This window comes from Apus apus, chromosome 12 (assembly GCF_020740795.1).
Source record: "Apus apus isolate bApuApu2 chromosome 12, bApuApu2.pri.cur, whole genome shotgun sequence".
In the NCBI taxonomy this organism is placed as follows: domain Eukaryota; kingdom Metazoa; phylum Chordata; class Aves; order Apodiformes; family Apodidae; genus Apus; species Apus apus.
The window spans coordinates 1007935-1024435 of record NC_067293.1 but is presented as its reverse complement, the minus strand read 5'-3'; the positions used below and the strand labels follow the sequence as shown (position 1 = coordinate 1024435).

Genomic DNA, 16501 nt, shown 5'->3' with positions numbered 1-16501 from the left:
CTGGTGAGGACGTGCTGTGGTGTGTGTAGGAGCCATATTGGCCACGGTTGTGAGGAGCCAGGCGGGTGGTGTTTGGCACCCACTTCAACTTCCATGTCACTGTCTCTTTTTTAATGGATTTTTTTGGTGCATTTCCAGTAAACTGGTAGAAAACTAATAACCTGCTGTGGGTGAGGGGCTTCTCTGGCTCTGCTGGGTGGGAGCTGATGCTTGTCAGCATCTCTCTTGCTCTTTTCCTCTCTTGCTGTGTCAAATTACTGTATAAAAGAGGGTGTGGTGCCTCTCAGCCTGGCTCTCTGCTCGGGATTCTTTGCCTTCCCCTGTGTCCCTGCCCAACCACTCGGGGTGGGGAGGAAAAATCCAGCAGGGCGAGTCTGTTCTGTGACAAGGGGGAGCTGGAGGGCACATCTCTGCTGGAGGGCCAAAAAGGGGCTCCACACCAAACCTTCCAGAGCTGCTGTTGCCTGGTGTCAGACTGGACCAAGCTGGAATGTGACCACAGTTTCCTCCACCACTTGGACAAGGTCTGTCCCTGCTCTATCTCTGGTCAGCAGAGAAACTTCAGGGCTTTCTGCACCCGGGCTCTCCACAGTCTTCAGGGGAGCAAGAGGATGAGTTGCTGCTGCTCCACATCTTGTGGGAGCCTTGGGAACATCATCTCTGAGGGACTGCCAGGAAGGGTTTTGCTTGCAGGAGATGGGCAGCTGGCAGGGCTTCAGGAGAGCAGGAGATGGTTTATGGCCATGGTTTCAGCACAGATCGAGGCACCTTCTGCTGCGAGTGGATCCTCATTGCAGGCAGCTGCTCCTGCCAGAGAGAGGAAAGGACAGTGGGAAATGTTGCTTCATTTCCATGGTGACAAGGAGTTGGGTTTCCTGAGGGAATAAACTGTTTGGTAGGTGAACGTGGGATAATGTAAAAGGGGGGGAATGTGTGTGGGGGGAAGAAGGTCACAAAGCGCTGCGAGGGAAGAGTGGTGCTGCAGCCGAGTGGGAGCTTGGTGGATCAGGCTCCAGCACCCCACCCTGCCTTCTGGAAGGCTCTTCCCCCTTAGTCTGGCAGCTCTTCCTGTCAAAAAAAGTCAATTCCTGCTCCAGATGTTGCTCTTACAAACATCCTCACACACATCTGGCCCCAAAGATCCTGACTCCATGCCCCTGCTCGGCCCTGTTCCTCTCCTCAGGCTCCTGTCCTGGAGGCAAGTCCCTGGCCATGGGGAGGTGGGCTGGTCACTGCAAGCTCAGCTGTCCCTCTTTGAAAGAGTCCAGGCTGGTTGTGCTTGCTGGGGACTTCATCCTTCCTTGCTTTTCTGCTCATGGGTTTCCATACCATGTCCTTCCTGCTAACTGTGTTGGACCGAGCAGGGATGACTCAAGTAGGATCGACTTGAGGGTGAAGAAGTGGCTGATGCCCCATCGTGAGCTGGGTTCAGATCAGCTGAGCTTTCTCAAAGGCTGCTGCTCTTTGGTTTGCCTCCTTGGCAGCACATGGTGGTGGTAATGTCCAAGCCTCCAGGTGGTGGGAAGTGGCTGGGTGGGATCTCAAACATGCAGCTTGGTCCAGAATTATGTAGGCAAGGCCCTATCTCCGTTGTCTTGGTCCAGGCAGGTAGCTCAGGGACTGACCTAGCTGAGCATTTCCAAGGGTGGGGTTTCCTGTTCCACTGTGTGACCACCCTCACGGTTTTAAAATTGTTCCTAAAAATCCATGCATTGGAGCTTCCCATGTTGCAGCTTGGTCCAGTGCTGCCTGTGCTGTCACCACCTGTCTCCAGGGAGAGCCTGGCTCCTCCCCGTGCTCTGCCAGGAAGCACTTGGAGACAGAGGGAAGAGCCCCTGAGCTGACCCAGTGCCCCCAGCCTCTCCTGGACCTGCTCCAGTATCTCCATGGCTGCTTTTATTCTACTGGGGACCCCAAACTGGACACAGAGCCCAGCTGTGGTCTCAAAAGTGCTGAAGAGGGAGGAATAGTCACCTCCTCCACAACCAATGAGCACTGGGAATTCCCAGTGCTCACCATAAGCCTTTGAATCCAATAATTCCCTTTGTTTTCCACCTTACTGTCCATTTTCCCATAGTTTCTCCAGAAGTCCGTGTTGACTGAAGACTGGTGTGCACCAAGCTGGCCTGGAAGGGGTTGGGACCCGTGCTTGGGGGATGCAACGGAGCCCACCCAAAGCATTGGATCCCAGCCCAGCTGGAGGAAGCAGATGCTGTGGGTGCAGGGACTCCCCTCCCTCAGCAGAGCGGTGGGAAGGGACCATCTCCATGCAGAGCTGAAGAGGTTCCAACAGCTCCAGCTGCAGCTGGACCTGAAGGAGGTGGCCAACAGTGGTGGACCGAGCTCACCGTGGAGCAGAGAAGGTGGGATGGTGAGTTGCCAAGAGGCTGTGGGTTTTCCTCTGTGGGACCAGGGATGGTGTCTGTGTTGGCAGCAGAGGCTCGGAGCTGCTGTCCTCGCTCTGGTGGCTGAGGCCAGGAGGGGTCTGGTCTTGACTCAAAGTGACCATGACCAGCTCCTCTGAGTGGGGAGGGTGTCAGTGGGCACCACCAGTCTGTGTGCCTGCTGTCCCCAGCACGTCCCACCCTACGGGGATGCTGGTGGTGATGGTTTTTAGGGGGGGCCCACGGAGACCTGTGGGGACACCCCAAGGTCAGGGTCCACCTCACCAGCCCCAGGACCCCCCAGCAAACCCCTTGGAGAAGCTCCCCCAGGTCTACCAGGGCACCAACCCTCTGGGTGACCCAACATGCCCCCCAGCTGGGGTGCTCAGCAGTGGGGCTGTTCCAGGCACCCGAATATTTTGAGGGAGGGTTTATGAGGGTGGTGGGACCCTTGGGAGGCAGAGACTAGGCAGAGGTGCAGGCAGCGACCAGCTCCCCCCTCCATGGGAATGTCCCCCTATCCTGCCTTCCCCCCTCCCGGGACACCCATGGGTGCTCACCCCGGGGTCTTGGGGGTCTTGCTTGCCTCTGGAGGGGTGAGCATCCCTCTGCCCCCCCCATCACCCGTGGGTGTGGGAGACACGGCCCCAGCCACCGCTGACATGAATTTCCCAGGTCTCAGCCCCTCCAGTGAGCTGCCCCCTCCCGATTTTGGGGGTGGGTAGGTGTGTTTACCTGGGGGAGAGGAGAGAGGGAAGTGTTTTGGGAGCTGGAAGCAGATGTGGGGTGTAACCCCCCCCCAAACCCCTGCATCAGTTTCCACGGCAACGCCAGATGGGGAGGGGGGGGGAGCCGCCCATTGGCTGCTGGTGATGTCACCACAGGGAGGGGCACCCTATTTTTTTTTTTTGGGGGTGGGGAGGTGGGTGGGGTGGCGGGAGGGAGGGGGAGGGGGGGGGTGGGAAAGGTGCCGTCACACCCACCCCCCTCACCCCTCCCCAGTGAAAAACGTATCTGCATGAAATGGGTGGGGGAGGGGGGGAGCTCCGCCCTGCCCGGCGCCGCCCCCTCCCCGCCCGTTGCGGCCCCACCCCGCCCCACCCGGGGGCAGCGGCGGTGACGGCGGCGGTGGCGGGGGATGCACACGGAGGAGGCGCGGGGGAACGTGAGTTTGGGGTCGGGGTTTTTTATTTGGGGGGGGGGGGGGGGCAAGGGGGGGGTGTCTTCCCCCCGGGGAACTCGGTGGGGGGGGGGCACTCACGGTGCGTGGGTTCTTAAAGGGGCCGCGCCCACGAAAGGGGGGGGGTGGATTTGGCAGCGCAAGGCCCGGCGAGGCGGGGGGGGGAGGGGGAGGGAAGGGCGGGGGGGGGCGGTTCCCGCCCCCCCCGCCCTTCCCTCCCCCTCCCCCCCCCCCCCTCGCCGGCCCCCGGTGTCCCCCCCAATCCATGGAGGCTTCCGGGGCGGGCGCTGCCGCCCTCTTGGGAGGTCACGACGGGGGGGACACACACACAAAAGGGGGGGGGGAAGGGGGGGCGAGGGGTGGGTGATGTCACATCGCGCCCCGCCCGTCCCACCCCCCCGCCTTCCCCTCCTCCTCCTCCCACGCCCTTTGCTCTTAAAGGGCCCGACCCCCCCTTGCAGCAGATGGCGGGATTCGGTGCCCGTCCCTTCCCCCCCCTCCTGACCCCCCCCCCAGGCCGGGCTGGTAAAAGAAGTGGAGGTGACAGCCCCCCTTCTAGAGGGAAACAAGTGGGGTGAGGGGGGGTGGTCCACGTTCCCCCCCCACACCCCCTTCTCTCTTCCAGCATCCAGAGGGTGGAGCGGGGAGGAAATTCCTCGGGGGGGTGTGACGGCGGAGGGGGGTGCGCCCCCCCCCAGGGGTGGGGGGACACAGGGACCCGCGGGGGGGGCACAGAGGGACCGGGCAGGGGGGGCTTGCAGGGAGCTGCCTGCGTTTTCCCACGCTTGTGTGTGTGTGTGTGTGTGCGTGCCCCCCCCCGCCAAGGTCACCCCGTGGTTTGGGGACACCCTGAGCTATTTTAGGGTAAAAAGAGAGGGGGGGATAAAAAAAAAAAAAGGGGGGGGTGCTTTGCGGGGTCCCCTCAGCTTCCCCCCCCGGCCCAATTCTTGGGTGCACTCGGGCTGAGGACGGAGGAATTCAGCTCACTGATGAAAGCTCGGGGGGGGCGTGGGGGGGGGGTAGGACAGTGAGGCTGGGTTTGAGGGGGCACTGAGCCCCCCCGTTGCCCACCCGGCTGCCACGTCTCTAACTCCCCCTGCTCTGCGGGGCTTTGGGGTGCAGTCCCCCTCCCTGAAGTGGGGCTGGGAAGGGTCCCCAGAGGGGGTCACCCCTTCGTGGGCTCCCCCCAAATAGGCCTGGTTGTGGGGACCCCCACTGGGGATGAGGGGGTGGGTGTGGGAGTCCTTTGGGGGCTCTAGAGGGTGTGCAGGAGTTGGGGGTCCCCAGCTGGGAGGGGGGGATGGTTGTGTGGCCATATGGGGGTGTCACCACAGGGGAAGTGGGGTGTTGGGGGGGGTCTGTTTGGGGGGGTGGTTTTGGGGGTCCCAGTGGTGTGGGCGTGTGCTGGGGGGGCCCTTTCTGTATAGGGGGGGTCTTTGGGGGGCCCCTCCTTGAGTCAGGGGTGTTTTGGTGGTCTCTGGCTGTGTGTGAGGATACTCGGGGGGTCTTGGCTGGGAGTGGGGGTTTTGGGGGGGTCCCTGGGTGAACTTGTGTGTGTTGGGGGGTCCTCAGCTGAAAATGTGGGTACGGAGGTCCTCTGGCTCTGTGTGGGGTTCTTTGGGGGGGTCCCAGGTGATACGTGTGTGTGGAAGTTTGTGAGGGGGGTCCCTGGCTTTGTGTGAGGCTGGGGGGGTCCTTGGGCGAGGGTAGGAGTGCTTTGGGGGTCCCAGGCCGTGGGGGGTCCCTGGGGGGATCGCTGGCTGAGTGTGTGTGTGTGTCTGGCCGTGTGGGGTCCCGGAGGGGGGGGGGGGGTGGGCCCTGGCTGTCCGCGGGGGTATTGAGGGGGGTCCCTGGCTGTGAGTGTGGATCTTGGGGGGGGGGGCGGGGGGGTGGGTATTGGGAAGGGTCCCTGGCTGTGTGGGCGCCCCGGGAGGGTTCGGGGGGGTGCGCAGGGTGTGTGCGTGTGCAGGGCGTGTGCGCTGGGTGTGCCCCGGGGCGGGGCGGGGCGGGCCCGGGCGGGGCCGCGCGTGTCCGTGGGTCTGTCCGTGAGTGTCTGCGTGGGGGGCTCGGGGTGCCCGGCGTTGGGGGGCGTGGGGGGGAAGGTCTCCGCGTGCGGGCAGGTACGTGCTGGGGTGTCCGGCTGGGAGTGGGGGGTGTCAGTGGGGTGATGAGGTGTGTGGGGGTGGGCACCGGGGGACCCTAGCGAGGGGCCGGGGGGGTTTGGGGCACAGAGTGTGCTCGGCGTTACCGGGGGGGGTGGGGGTTCCTGCCCGGGGCGGGGGGGCAGCCGTGCCCGCAGCCCCTCCCCGCCGTGCCCGGGCCCTTTTAAGGAGCCCCACCCCGGGCCGAGCCAGGGTGGAGCCGCGGGGCCGTTCACACCTCTCCGCCCGGCGCGGAGCATGATCCTGCCCGCGGAGGGGCTGAGCGCCGCGCCCCCGCACGGGAGCCCCCCTCGCGCCGCCGCGGCGGTGAGTGAGCTCCCCCCAATCCCCCCACCTCGCCGTGCCCCCGGCACCCCATTTTGGGGAGGGGGGTGGTGCCGGGGGGGAGGAGGGGCGGGTGGAGCGGCGGCGCGGCCCCTTTAAGGCGCGGGGGAGGGGAGCGCGGCGGGGCCGCCACCGCCCCGCGGGGGCCCCGCCCACCGCCCCACCGGGGCCCCGCCCACCGCCCCGCGGGGGTGACGCCCACCGGCCCGGCCCGCGGGGGGGTGGGGGGGGAAGGGGGCGGGGCCGGCCGGGGGCACAAAGGCGGGAGGGGCGGGGCGATGGGCGGGGCGATGGGCGGGGCCGGCCGTTGCGGGGGCGGTCCCGCCCGTTAGGGGGCGGGGCCTGCCCTTCCCGCCCTGCGCGCGCCGCAGCCGTCGTGCCGGCCGGCCGGTCTCGGCCCCGGGGGACGTTGCTCCGCCCCGGCCGGCGCCCCCCGAGGGGCTTGGCAGGCCCCGGGTACCCCACACCAGCAGCAGGGTCTTTGTTCCCCGGTGGGGGTCTGGCCGGAACCAGCCCCTCCATCCCGTGCCTCAGTTTCCCCGCCTCCTAACGCGCTGCACGTCTCGGCAGGGCCAGGGGAAGGCGACGCCCACCATGAGCTCGTCGGCGCTGCTGGCTGAGGGCCCCCTCGACCCCCCGGTGCTGCTGACCGACATCAAGACGGAGCCCCCCGAGGAGCTGCTGGCCAGCGACTGCGGCCAGCCTCAGGCCGAGCCCGTCGACCTCTCCCTCAACAAGTCCAAGGCGGCCGTGGCGGTGGCCTCAGCCCCCCAGCCGGCCCCGCCGCCCCCCACCTCGGTCCAGTCCTCCCCACTGCTGGTGGCTCCCCCGCTCCCCGCTCCTGCCACCGTCTCCATCTCGCCCTCCGGCCTCAGCTCCACCTCGGCCATCCCGGCCGTCCTCTCGCCCGGCTCCATCCTGGCCTCCACGCAGGGCAGCGGCGGGCAGCAGATCCTCCACGTCATCCACACCATCCCTTCCGTCAACCTGCCCAGCAAGATGGGCAACCTGCAGACCATCCCCGTGGTGGTCCAGTCCCTCCCCGTTGTCTACACCACCATGCCCACCGACGGTGTCACCGCCATCACCGTGCCCCTCATCGGGGGGGACGGCAAGAACGCGGGCTCTGGTAAGGGTGCGTGGGGGAGGGGGGAGCCCTGAAATTGTTTGGGGGGTTGGTCCCACCTCGTGGAGTGGCACCCCTGAAGGGCATCTGAGTTTTCTACCCTGGGGTGTCCCTCCCACCTGCTCTCTGCCAAAGCCCCCTCAGGGCTCTCAGCCCCCCAGGGGACGTGGGGAGGGACACAGGGAGGGCAGGAGACACCCCAGGCACGTCCCCTGCCTGCCCTTCCTGCTGGCTGCTCATGGCTCTGGGCTCAGTTCAGCTGCCTCCTCCTCCCCTTCCCCAGGACCTTTCCCAGCTTCCCACTTTATCTGGGGTGGGGGGCCTGGATGTCCCCTCCCCTGGGCAGGAGCAGGAAGCTGAAGGGGGTGCTTCCCAAAGTCACGCCCCTCCGTATCTGCACCCTGTGGCTTGAGGGGCTTTGCCCTCTCCCAGGGTTGATTTGATTTGATTTTTCTCTGGGGCAGAGCAGCATTGGGGACACTCTGTTTTGGAGGGGCAGGGCTGTCCTTCTGGTTCAGGGATGGGTTGTGTTTTTTTTTGAGGGGGGGGGAAACGTCTCTGTTATTTGCTCAAGAGCCTCACCCCCTCCCTCCTTGTTTCTTTCCCTAGCCTTCCTCTCCCGCCCCCCACCAGTGAAAATGGACCCGGGCTCCATGTACCCCATGGACATGAACAGTGACAGCGAGGACAGTGCCTCCGAGAGCGGCCCAGCCCCTTTCCAGGACCTCCAGAGAGAGTGAGTCTTCTCCTGTGCCTCTCCCAACCCTGTCTCCCCGTGTCCCTGGGCGCCCCGGGGCGGGGGGGGTCCGTGGGTGCGGGGCCATGCCCACCATCCCTCCCTGCTCCCCCCAGGCCGACGGTGCGGGGGCAGCGAGCTGATTCTGCTGACCTGAAGAAGCGACGCATCCACCAGTGCAACTTTGAAGGCTGCAATAAGGTCTACACCAAAAGCTCCCACCTCAAAGCTCACCGGAGGATACACACAGGTAGGGGCCAGAGCCACACACACCCCCCTGCCTGGCAGGGTCAGGACCAGTGGCCCCCACCCCAGGAAGGGGATGGAGGGTGTTGGGGGGTCTGTCCCTGGGCTCAGGGGCAGAGTTGCTGGCACCCTGTGCCAAGCCTGGGGGGCAGTTTAAGGACTTGGGGAGACTCTGAGTGCTGGCACCCTCTTCAAAAATGAGAGGGGGCCCTTTGGGCACTCAGGTGCGGTCTTTTGGGAGTGCCAGTAGCCTGTATTAGGAGTTGGGGGGTCTTTGTGGACACGAGGACCCTTTAGGGGTGCTGACACCCTCTTACAGGGGCTGGGGGAGTCCCTTGGGGTCTCAGGGTAGCGCTTTCAGGGTGCTGCTACTCTTTGCCCAGATCTTGAGAGGCCCTTTGGGTGCTTGAGGGAGCCTTTTGGGGTGCTGGCACCCTCCACCAGTGGCAGAGGGTGCCCTTGGGTGCACTTTGAGAGCGCAGCAGGCCTCGGGGGGCACTTGGGCTCTGTGCTGGCCCTTTGGGGGTGGTTGATAGCCAAGCCCTGGGGACCCTCCTGCCCCCTACTCCCGGGTCTGATACACGGGATGCTCCCTGGGCTGGAGCTCCTTGTCACCCCCAGCACCCTGGGGTCCCGGTGTCCCCACCGCGTGCTCAGCACCGCCCTGTTTTTGGCACCCCGTGTCCCCCCGGGACCCCAGGCTGTGCCCAGGGGTGCTAAACCCCTCCCTTCCCCGTGCTTCCCTGGCCAGGTGAGAAGCCCTACAAGTGCACCTGGGCCGGCTGCACCTGGAAGTTCGCCCGCTCGGACGAGCTGACCCGGCACTTCCGCAAGCACACGGGGATCAAGCCCTTCTGCTGCTCCGCCTGCGACCGCCGCTTCTCCCGCTCCGACCACCTGGCCCTGCACCGCCGCCGGCACATCATGATGTGAGGAGCCCGCCCAGGCCCCTGGGGTGGCTGCCTGCGGATGGGGGGGTGGAAAACAGGGGCCGCAAACGTTCCCCCCCACCCCCGGCATCCCGGCTCCCCTGCGGAGGGGCCGCGGGACGGAGGGGCCGAGCCCTGCGAACTGTGGCCGCTCCGAGGGCCCCGCCGCTGCTTCCCGGGCTGCTCCTCCTCCTCTTCCTCCCTGGCTCCCAGTTTCTTGTTGTTTTTCCGGGGCGTTCCTCCCCACTCCCGACGTCCGGAGGTCCCTCCTTGACTCCTCACCCGGGATTCCACCCCGCAGCAGCCTCCGGACCCGCACATCTGCCTCCTCAGCCTCTCGCCCATCTCCTGTTGCTCTCTCCCCCCTCCCAGTCCCTGTGGGCAAAATCTGGGAGCCACGGCAAGGACAGAGGTGGGGGGGCTCTGCCACCACCCCCCTACAACAGCCGCCGGCCTCTTTCCTCTCCAGAAAGACGCTGTCTCTCCATCCCCGGCCACTGCGTGTCCCTGTCCCCACGCGCCACCTCTCTCGGAAGAAAAGGAAAAGCAAGGAAGTTGTTGGGGGGGGGCAGGGCTGGGGGAGCAAAGGAAAAACCACCAACCCAACAGCCGCTCGCCTCCGGGACCGCCACCACCCCCCCAAAAAACAACAAAACAACAAAAAAAAAGGGAACCTTTGCGGAACGTGGAACTGTGATTTTACATGGGGTGGGACAGGGTGGGGGGGGCGGGGCCCAACTCTGTGTTCTGGTGTTTTTTTTAAGACTATGGGACAGTTTCTAAGTTAAAAGGCAGACTGTGGCCACACACTTTTCCTCTTAATTGTAATTATTGCATTTGGGGGGGTGTCCCCCTCCACAGCCAAGCTCCTCCAGTTGCTGTAGAGTTGGTCCTGCTCTCGTGCTGGGATGCTGGGGGGTGGGAAGGGTGATGGGGGGCTGTGACACCCCCCTCCCTCCCAGTCAGTACCTGTGGGGCTAGGGGAGCTTCCTGGAAGCTCTCCTTGAGCCTGTGCCTTTGGCTTGGGGGGTGCTGGGTTTGCTTGGGGAGGGGGAAACTAGTGTGGGGAGGGTCTGGGGGGGGCAGAGGCCCCCTGACAATTACTCTGAAGGATGTCTGGGAAACTACTTCTCCTCTCTGCTTTCTGTCTGCTGGCTGAGGTGTTTCGTGGGGCAGAGCTTGTCCCCAGCCTCTTGGTGGCCCCTGCCCTACTAGGGTGAGCATGGCCAGAGGGCCAGTCCAGCCGGTGACTGGTCGCAACTGGAGCTCCCCAGGGCTCAGTCCTGGGGCCAGTTTTGTATCTTTATCAGTGATGTAGATGAGGGGGTCGAGTGCTCCCTCAGCTTGCAGAGGACACCAAGCTGGGCAGGAGTGTTCATCTGTCGGAGGGTAGGATGGATCTGCAGAGGCTTGGACAGGCTGGATTGATGGGCCAAGGCCAGCTGAGGTTCAACGGGGCCAAGTGCTGGGTCCTGCACCTGGGTCACAACAACCCCAGACACAGCTCCAGGCCTGGGGAAGAGTGGCTGGAAGGGACCTGGGCGTGTTGGTCAACAGCGGCTGAACGTGAGCCAGCGTGTGCCCGGGTGACCAGGAAGGCCAGTGGCATCCTGGCTTGTGTCAGCAACGGTGTGGCCAGCAGGAGCAGGGCAGGGATCATCTCCCTGTGCTCAGGAGCTCAAACCCTGCTGTTGGTTTTGGGTCCCTCACTGCAAGAAGGACATTGAGGGGCTGCGTCCAGTGAAGGGCAGAGGAGCTGGGGAAGGGGCTGGAGCACCAGTCTGATGAGGAGCAGCTGTGGGTGTTGAGCCTGGAGCAAAGGAGGTGAGGGGAGACCTGCTGGCTCTGCAGCTGCCTGAGAGGAGGTTGGAGCCAGGGGGGTCGGGCTCTGCTCCCCAGGAACAAGGGATGGGACAAGAGGAAACAGCCTCAGGTTGCACCAGCTAAGGTTTGCATTGGATATTACGAACAATTTCTTCCCAAAAGCGTTTTCAGGCCTGGCCCAGGCTGCCCAGGGCAGGGCTGGAGTCCCCATCCCTGGAGGGGTTTCAAAGCTGTGTAGATGTGGTGCTGAGGGATGTGGTTTAGTGGTGGCCTTGGCAGGGCTGGGGTGATGGTTGGACTGGATGATCTTGGAGGTCTTTTCCAACCTAAATGATTCTGATGGCCAGGTCTGTGTGTCCCCATCCCACTGCCTGTCTCCTCTCCCAAGAGTCCTGCTCCTCAGATGATTCACCTTCTGGGGCTGCCCCTCTGTCCTTCCTTCACCTGGTGGTGCCCCAAATCCTAAGGCAGGTGAGGAACCCCAGCGGGAGAGGCCAAGGAAACCCTTGGGGTCAGGGGCTGCTTTGCTCCTCTGAGGCTTTGGGGGCCCAGGGACTCCTCTTGCCCCCCCAGTTAATTTCCCACCCTGGGAGGTGTGTTCCTCTCCCATTTTGTTGTTGAAAACAAAAACCCACAACATGCAATTTTAAACTCTTGAGCTGTGATATTTATACAAACCTGTTGGGCCTTTTTTCTACACGGGAATAACACTGAAAGTAGCAGAGTCTCCTCTGTCTGTGTCTTGCTTTGCTGCAGGGAGGGGACAGGGACAGCCCCAGCTCTCCTGCCGCCTCCGTGCCAGGAGGAGAGGGGCTGAGCTGGGCAAAATTATGTTTGGTTTTGTTTTTAATTTGATAATCTTGCCTTTTCCCAGGAACTGAAGAAATGTTAGAGCTGTGGAAAAATGCACAAGGATCACACAGGGTCCTGGGGCAAAGAGACCCCAGCCCTGACACCAGCCTGGGCATCACCCTGCAGCTGAGGAGGACACTTGAGGTCCTGCCAGAGGTGCTTAGCCCCTCCCCAGGGTTGGTTGACAACATCTGGGTTTGGCAAAGGTCCAAGGCTGGGTTTCTGGGGGGAGAGGAAGGCAGATAGATACCTTCTCCTTCCTTCCACCTGCCATTTGCCCTGGAAAGCTCAGCCTCAGGTCCTTCTGCTTCCAACCTCCTCTCCAGGGAAAACCTGGGGTAGCTGCTGAACTCCTCTGCCCCAGGCATGACACCTCCCCAGCTGGGGACACTGGGGACCTCCCTGGATCCTTGAGGCTCTCTCCCCATCCCCCAGGTGTCCTTTTCCCTCACCTCTCCTTAGGTCAGGCTCCAAAATTCAGCAATCCTAAAACTGCTTCCCTGCTGTGGGGTGAGGGACAGCTGGTGGGGGTGGGGGGGTTGCAGCCTGCCAGGGTGGTCCCTGCTTGCCTGGTGGCATCTCCCCCTCCCCGAGGTGGTGATGTTCATCCACCTCCTCGCTCCGGGGTCACCCCGGGTCCCTCTGGATGGTTTCTTGTCCCTTTCCTGATCCTGGGGCCTCTCCTGCTGCCAGCCCAGCACTGCTCCGACTGGTTTAGCAAGTGGATGGGGCGGCCGCTTTCCCTTTGAAGGGCTCCCAGGAAGGATTTGATGGCTGGAAACCTCCCGAGGAGGAGAAAGGAAAAGACAAAAATAGGTGGTTTTGGGTTTCGGTGGAGGGGCCGGTTGCTCCAGCAGCTTTGCAGACCTTTGTCTTCTGGTGCTGGTGAAAGGCAAGCTGGTGGTGGGGGAGGTTTTCCCCCTTCCCTGGCCAGTTTCTGTCTCCAACAAGGCTCCCGACCAGCACTGAGGCTGAACCAGGAGCTCCTGCCTCAAATCTGACGTGGCCTCACCCCAGGCTCTGAGAGGACTTGGGGATGTCCACCACGGGGCAGCAAGAGGTGGGTGCTCCAGCCACCACTTTGAGGGTGGATGGGTGAGTTTGGGGGCTGCAGCAGAGTGAGGAGAAGCTGCTGCAGGAGGAAAGGAAGGCTCAGTGACCCTCAGCTGGGGTCTGGTCCCCCTTCCCCTGTCACCATTTCGTTGGGACATGCTGTGGGACCCTGACCAGGGATGGGACCAGGGCTGCAATGCTGGGCTGTCACCTGTGTCAGGTGGCTCCTGGAGCTCCCTTGTGACCCACCCCAGTGGTGGCTGGTCCCCATCAACTGATGAGGTCTGAGGATGGGTGTGAGCCCCTGGGGCTCAGCCAGCCCTGCTGGGGTCTAGCTGGCAGTGTCTCTGGCTGCCAGGAGCACCTGGGATGCTCCAGGAGGTGGGAACTGAGGTTTATTTCTCAACCTGATTCCCATTTCCTCAAAGTTTGGAGCCTTTCTTGCCTCTAGTCTCTGTGACTTCACCTCCTGGCTCCTGCCCCTTCTGCTGGCTGGTGAGGGGAGGACCTGGGTGTCCTTCTCAGCATTCTCATCAACCCCGAGTGCTTGATGCCAGATGGAGGATCAGGGTCTGGCCCCCCAGCTTTCCCCTTCCCCAGCCACCAGCAAGCCCCATCCCCTCCTTTGCATTGCAAAGAGGAGACTTTGGCCCTTGCTTCGAGAGCTCCTTTCAGCTCCCCCCACAGACCCTTCTGCACCTTCTCTCCACCTTCCCCAAGCCCCTTGTGCCATCTCAGTGGCAGCTTCCCCAGGGATCCCACACCCGAGGGAAGTGGGTTGTGCTGCTGGGTCACAGGAGAGGTAACTGCCCTTATCACTGGGCCTGGCCCCAGCCAGACAGGCTGTCCTGGCTGTTGGGAGGCACGTGGGGACAACACGGGACCTCAGACCCGGGGCAGGGTGGGTGCAGCACGGTGGGGGCTTCCTTGGAAGCTGCAGGGGGAGCAAAGTGCCTGGCAGGGTTGATAGACTCAAGGTCAGCAGCAGATAAGGGTGCTGAGGATGACGCTGGCCCGTCCCAGACACCAAAAGCTGCTCCGCCCCAGGGAAGTCATTGCCAGGGTGAGCTCTGCTGCAAGGCTGTGCTCTGGTGGTGGAGAGGTGGGGATGGAGAGAAAAGGGATGCTTTTGATTGATGGATTTTATCAGAACTAGGGAAAACAGGCAGGTTGGGTGGGGCTTGGAGCAGCCCGATCTGGTGGGAGGTGTCCCTGCCCACTGCTGGAGATAGATGGTCTTTAAGGTCCCTTCTAACCCCAACCATGCTGTGATTCTATGATCCTCAAATTCCAGAGCTTCTCAGCTGGTAACCAAGAAGACATAAATATTTCCCTGAGGACTTCATTTTACCTTTCTTTATCCCTACTCTCAGTGGCAGCAATTGATGAGCACTGTGGAGCAGGGACCTGGGGCATTACCCCTCCCCACCAAATCATCCGTGTAAGCAAAAGTAAAAAATATGGTCAAATTCCTTCCTGTAAGGCTGAAGCCCAGGGCTGTGGGGCTGCAGCCACAGCAGGCTCAGGAAGATGCCAAAGGTTGTCAGCACACATGACCAGGTGGTGCCTCAGATTCATTTCTGATGGCACAAAATAATGGCAAATAAGTTGCTCTTGGTCCATGCAAGTGTGCAGGTGCAGCAGGAACCACCTCTGCCTGCCATGGCTGCTGCACTGTTTTCTTCTAGGTAACAAGAAGGAAACAGGAGTTTCCCAGTCTCTGTTAAATTGTGATTCAGGATTGGGATGCAGTCCTCCAAAGTCCTTAAGGATGTGCATGGTGGGCTGGTGTCCTTTTGGGAGATGGAGACTATATGGGGACTTTGAACGACTGCTTCTGGGAGATCTAGATGGAGTTCTGGATCATCTTCTCCGTGGTCTGTGACAGTGCTCTTGTAAGGCTGAAGGGTGCATCTGGTGGTCTGTGTGCAGCAGGAGTTCTCATCCAGGTTCCACAGGGTGTTAGAAATTCAATTACACAATTGTCTTCAAATTCTAAGCAAGGTTAAATGGCATCAGAATTGTTCCCTGAGCCTGATACTTTCATTTGCATCTGAATATTAAGTTCAGCAGTGAGACCTTCCTCAGGTGTTAACTCCAGGATTTTCTGCCCAAAGTTCTTATCTGCACAATAACATCCCAGAGGCTTTTCCTCAAGGCTGTATGATGAGGAGCATGAGGTTGATCATCATCTTGCTGCCTTCCAAGATGAGCTTCATTGTTGTTACTGGCTCCTCCAAAGACGGAGCTCCAGAGCCAGCCCCTGGCTGCCTTGGCATGGTGCAGCCCTCCTGCCTGTGCCCCTCAGCTGCTGGCATCAAGCTTTTGATGCATGGTGGGTTTCAGCCTCCACGTGTGGTCTTGCAAGGCTTGGTGGAGATGTTCCCCATGTCCTTGGCTTCACCAAGGAGCCCATCCCATCCCTGGTATCTGCTCCAGCAGCAGCACAACTTCCCTGGGAAGCAAAACCAGCCAGGGAAGACGCTCCTGGCAAGGCCTGAGCTGTTCCCTCTTGTTTGCTTGTCCAAGGGCTCACCGTCTCCAACACTCCTGTCCCTCCACGGCAAGAGCTGAACTTTCCCTCCTGCAGTATGGCAGGACCTGGCCGTTGGTCCAAAGTCCCATGTTGATAGACACCATCTGTGTGTGTTGGTGTTTGTGCTGCCGGAAGCTGGGGGCTGTTAAAGCCCTGCTGCTCCCCACCCCACCCCTTTCTCCCCAGGTTTATGAGGGACCTCATCCTGCTGAAGGCAAAGTTTTCTCACACCTGGAGGATGTTTTTTTATGCCAACTCTCTAGACTTGGTGCCCTTGAGGAAGGTGCTTCCCAAAGTGGTGGTTTGGAGCTATCGCCCCTCATCCTGTTCTTGGGGGTGCTCAGTAACCCCTCCCCAGCTGGTGCTTTCTGGGCCCTGGCTTGGATGTGATGTGGTGGAACACCCGCTCTGAGACCCCAAAACTCACTGGCCGTGGCTTCTGGCATTGTCTGAACCACCATGGTCCTCCACCATGGCTCGTGTGAAGTCTCTGTGACTCCCTGAACTCACTGGGGTAGCAGAACCCCATGGGAATAGGCTTTCCCTTTCCCTGGCAGGCTCCCAGCTTTGGGATTCTTTTTGGGATTCCCCCTTTGGCCAGGGAGGGTTGAGCAGCCTCAGTCCTCCCCCACCCCACCCTACTTCTGTGGTCAGTTCTGGACAGTTGGGGCTGGAAGAGTCTAGAGGAGAAATGGCTTCCCCCCCCGCCCCCCCCCAAAAGGGTCATTTTAATCCTCTTGTTGCTCTGACTTTTTACAATCCTTCCACTCCCCCCCCAAAAAAAAAAAAGGAAGAGAAACCCAAACACAGTTGCTTGGTGTCTCCCCAGGAGAGGAGCTGGAGACCCTGTGCCCTTTTCTCTGCACCTTTCTGGCTTTTTCTTCCTTGTTGCTGGCTTTTGTCCCCGCCTTGCCCCCCAGGGTTTTCCCTTTCCCCCTTCACTTAATCTATTTATTCTTTGTTTTCCTATTTTCCCCCTGGGACTGAGAAACGCCAGCAAGCAGGAATCTCCCAGCCTCCAAAAGTCCGTGCAAAATTCAACCAATTTGCCGGAAAACAAAAAAAAATCTCCTTTAAATTCCCTCATTAAAAACCACCCAAAACCCTGAACCAAACCCCTTGTTTCAGCGCCAGGGACCCGGTTCGGGT

The 16501-nt window shown here is 61.6% G+C and overlaps 1 protein-coding gene across 3 annotated transcripts; it reads left to right on the top strand.

Moving 5' to 3' along the window:
* The first annotated feature begins 3474 nt into the window (after nucleotides 1-3474).
* Nucleotides 3475-9807, top strand: KLF8 (KLF transcription factor 8). Of its 3 annotated transcripts, none has more exons than XM_051630526.1 (5): nucleotides 3475-3549; nucleotides 6621-7179; nucleotides 7786-7912; nucleotides 8029-8162; nucleotides 8910-9807. In XM_051630526.1, the coding sequence occupies exons 1-5, from the start codon at nucleotides 3523-3525 to the stop codon at nucleotides 9089-9091; spliced, it is 1029 nt and encodes a 342-aa protein (XP_051486486.1). In that variant the 5' UTR covers nucleotides 3475-3522; the 3' UTR covers nucleotides 9092-9807. The 3 variants fall into 3 exon arrangements, with proteins under 3 accessions (XP_051486486.1, XP_051486487.1, XP_051486485.1); XM_051630527.1 differs by lacking the exon at nucleotides 3475-3549 and adding an exon at nucleotides 5631-5684; XM_051630525.1 differs by lacking the exon at nucleotides 3475-3549 and adding an exon at nucleotides 5919-6032.
* The last annotated feature ends 6694 nt before the right edge of the window (nucleotides 9808-16501 follow it).

Excerpts from the sequence above, each read along its gene's own strand:
- KLF8 (XM_051630525.1), top strand. The coding sequence starts at position 5,964 with ATGATCCTGCCCGCGGAGGGGCTGAGCGCCGCGCCCCCGCACGGGAGC. Across the intron at positions 7,913-8,028 it reads TTCCAGGACCTCCAGAGAGA|GCCGACGGTGCGGGGGCAGC; the intron begins GTGAGTCTTCTC and ends TGCTCCCCCCAG. Across the intron at positions 8,163-8,909 it reads TCACCGGAGGATACACACAG|GTGAGAAGCCCTACAAGTGC; the intron begins GTAGGGGCCAGA and ends TTCCCTGGCCAG.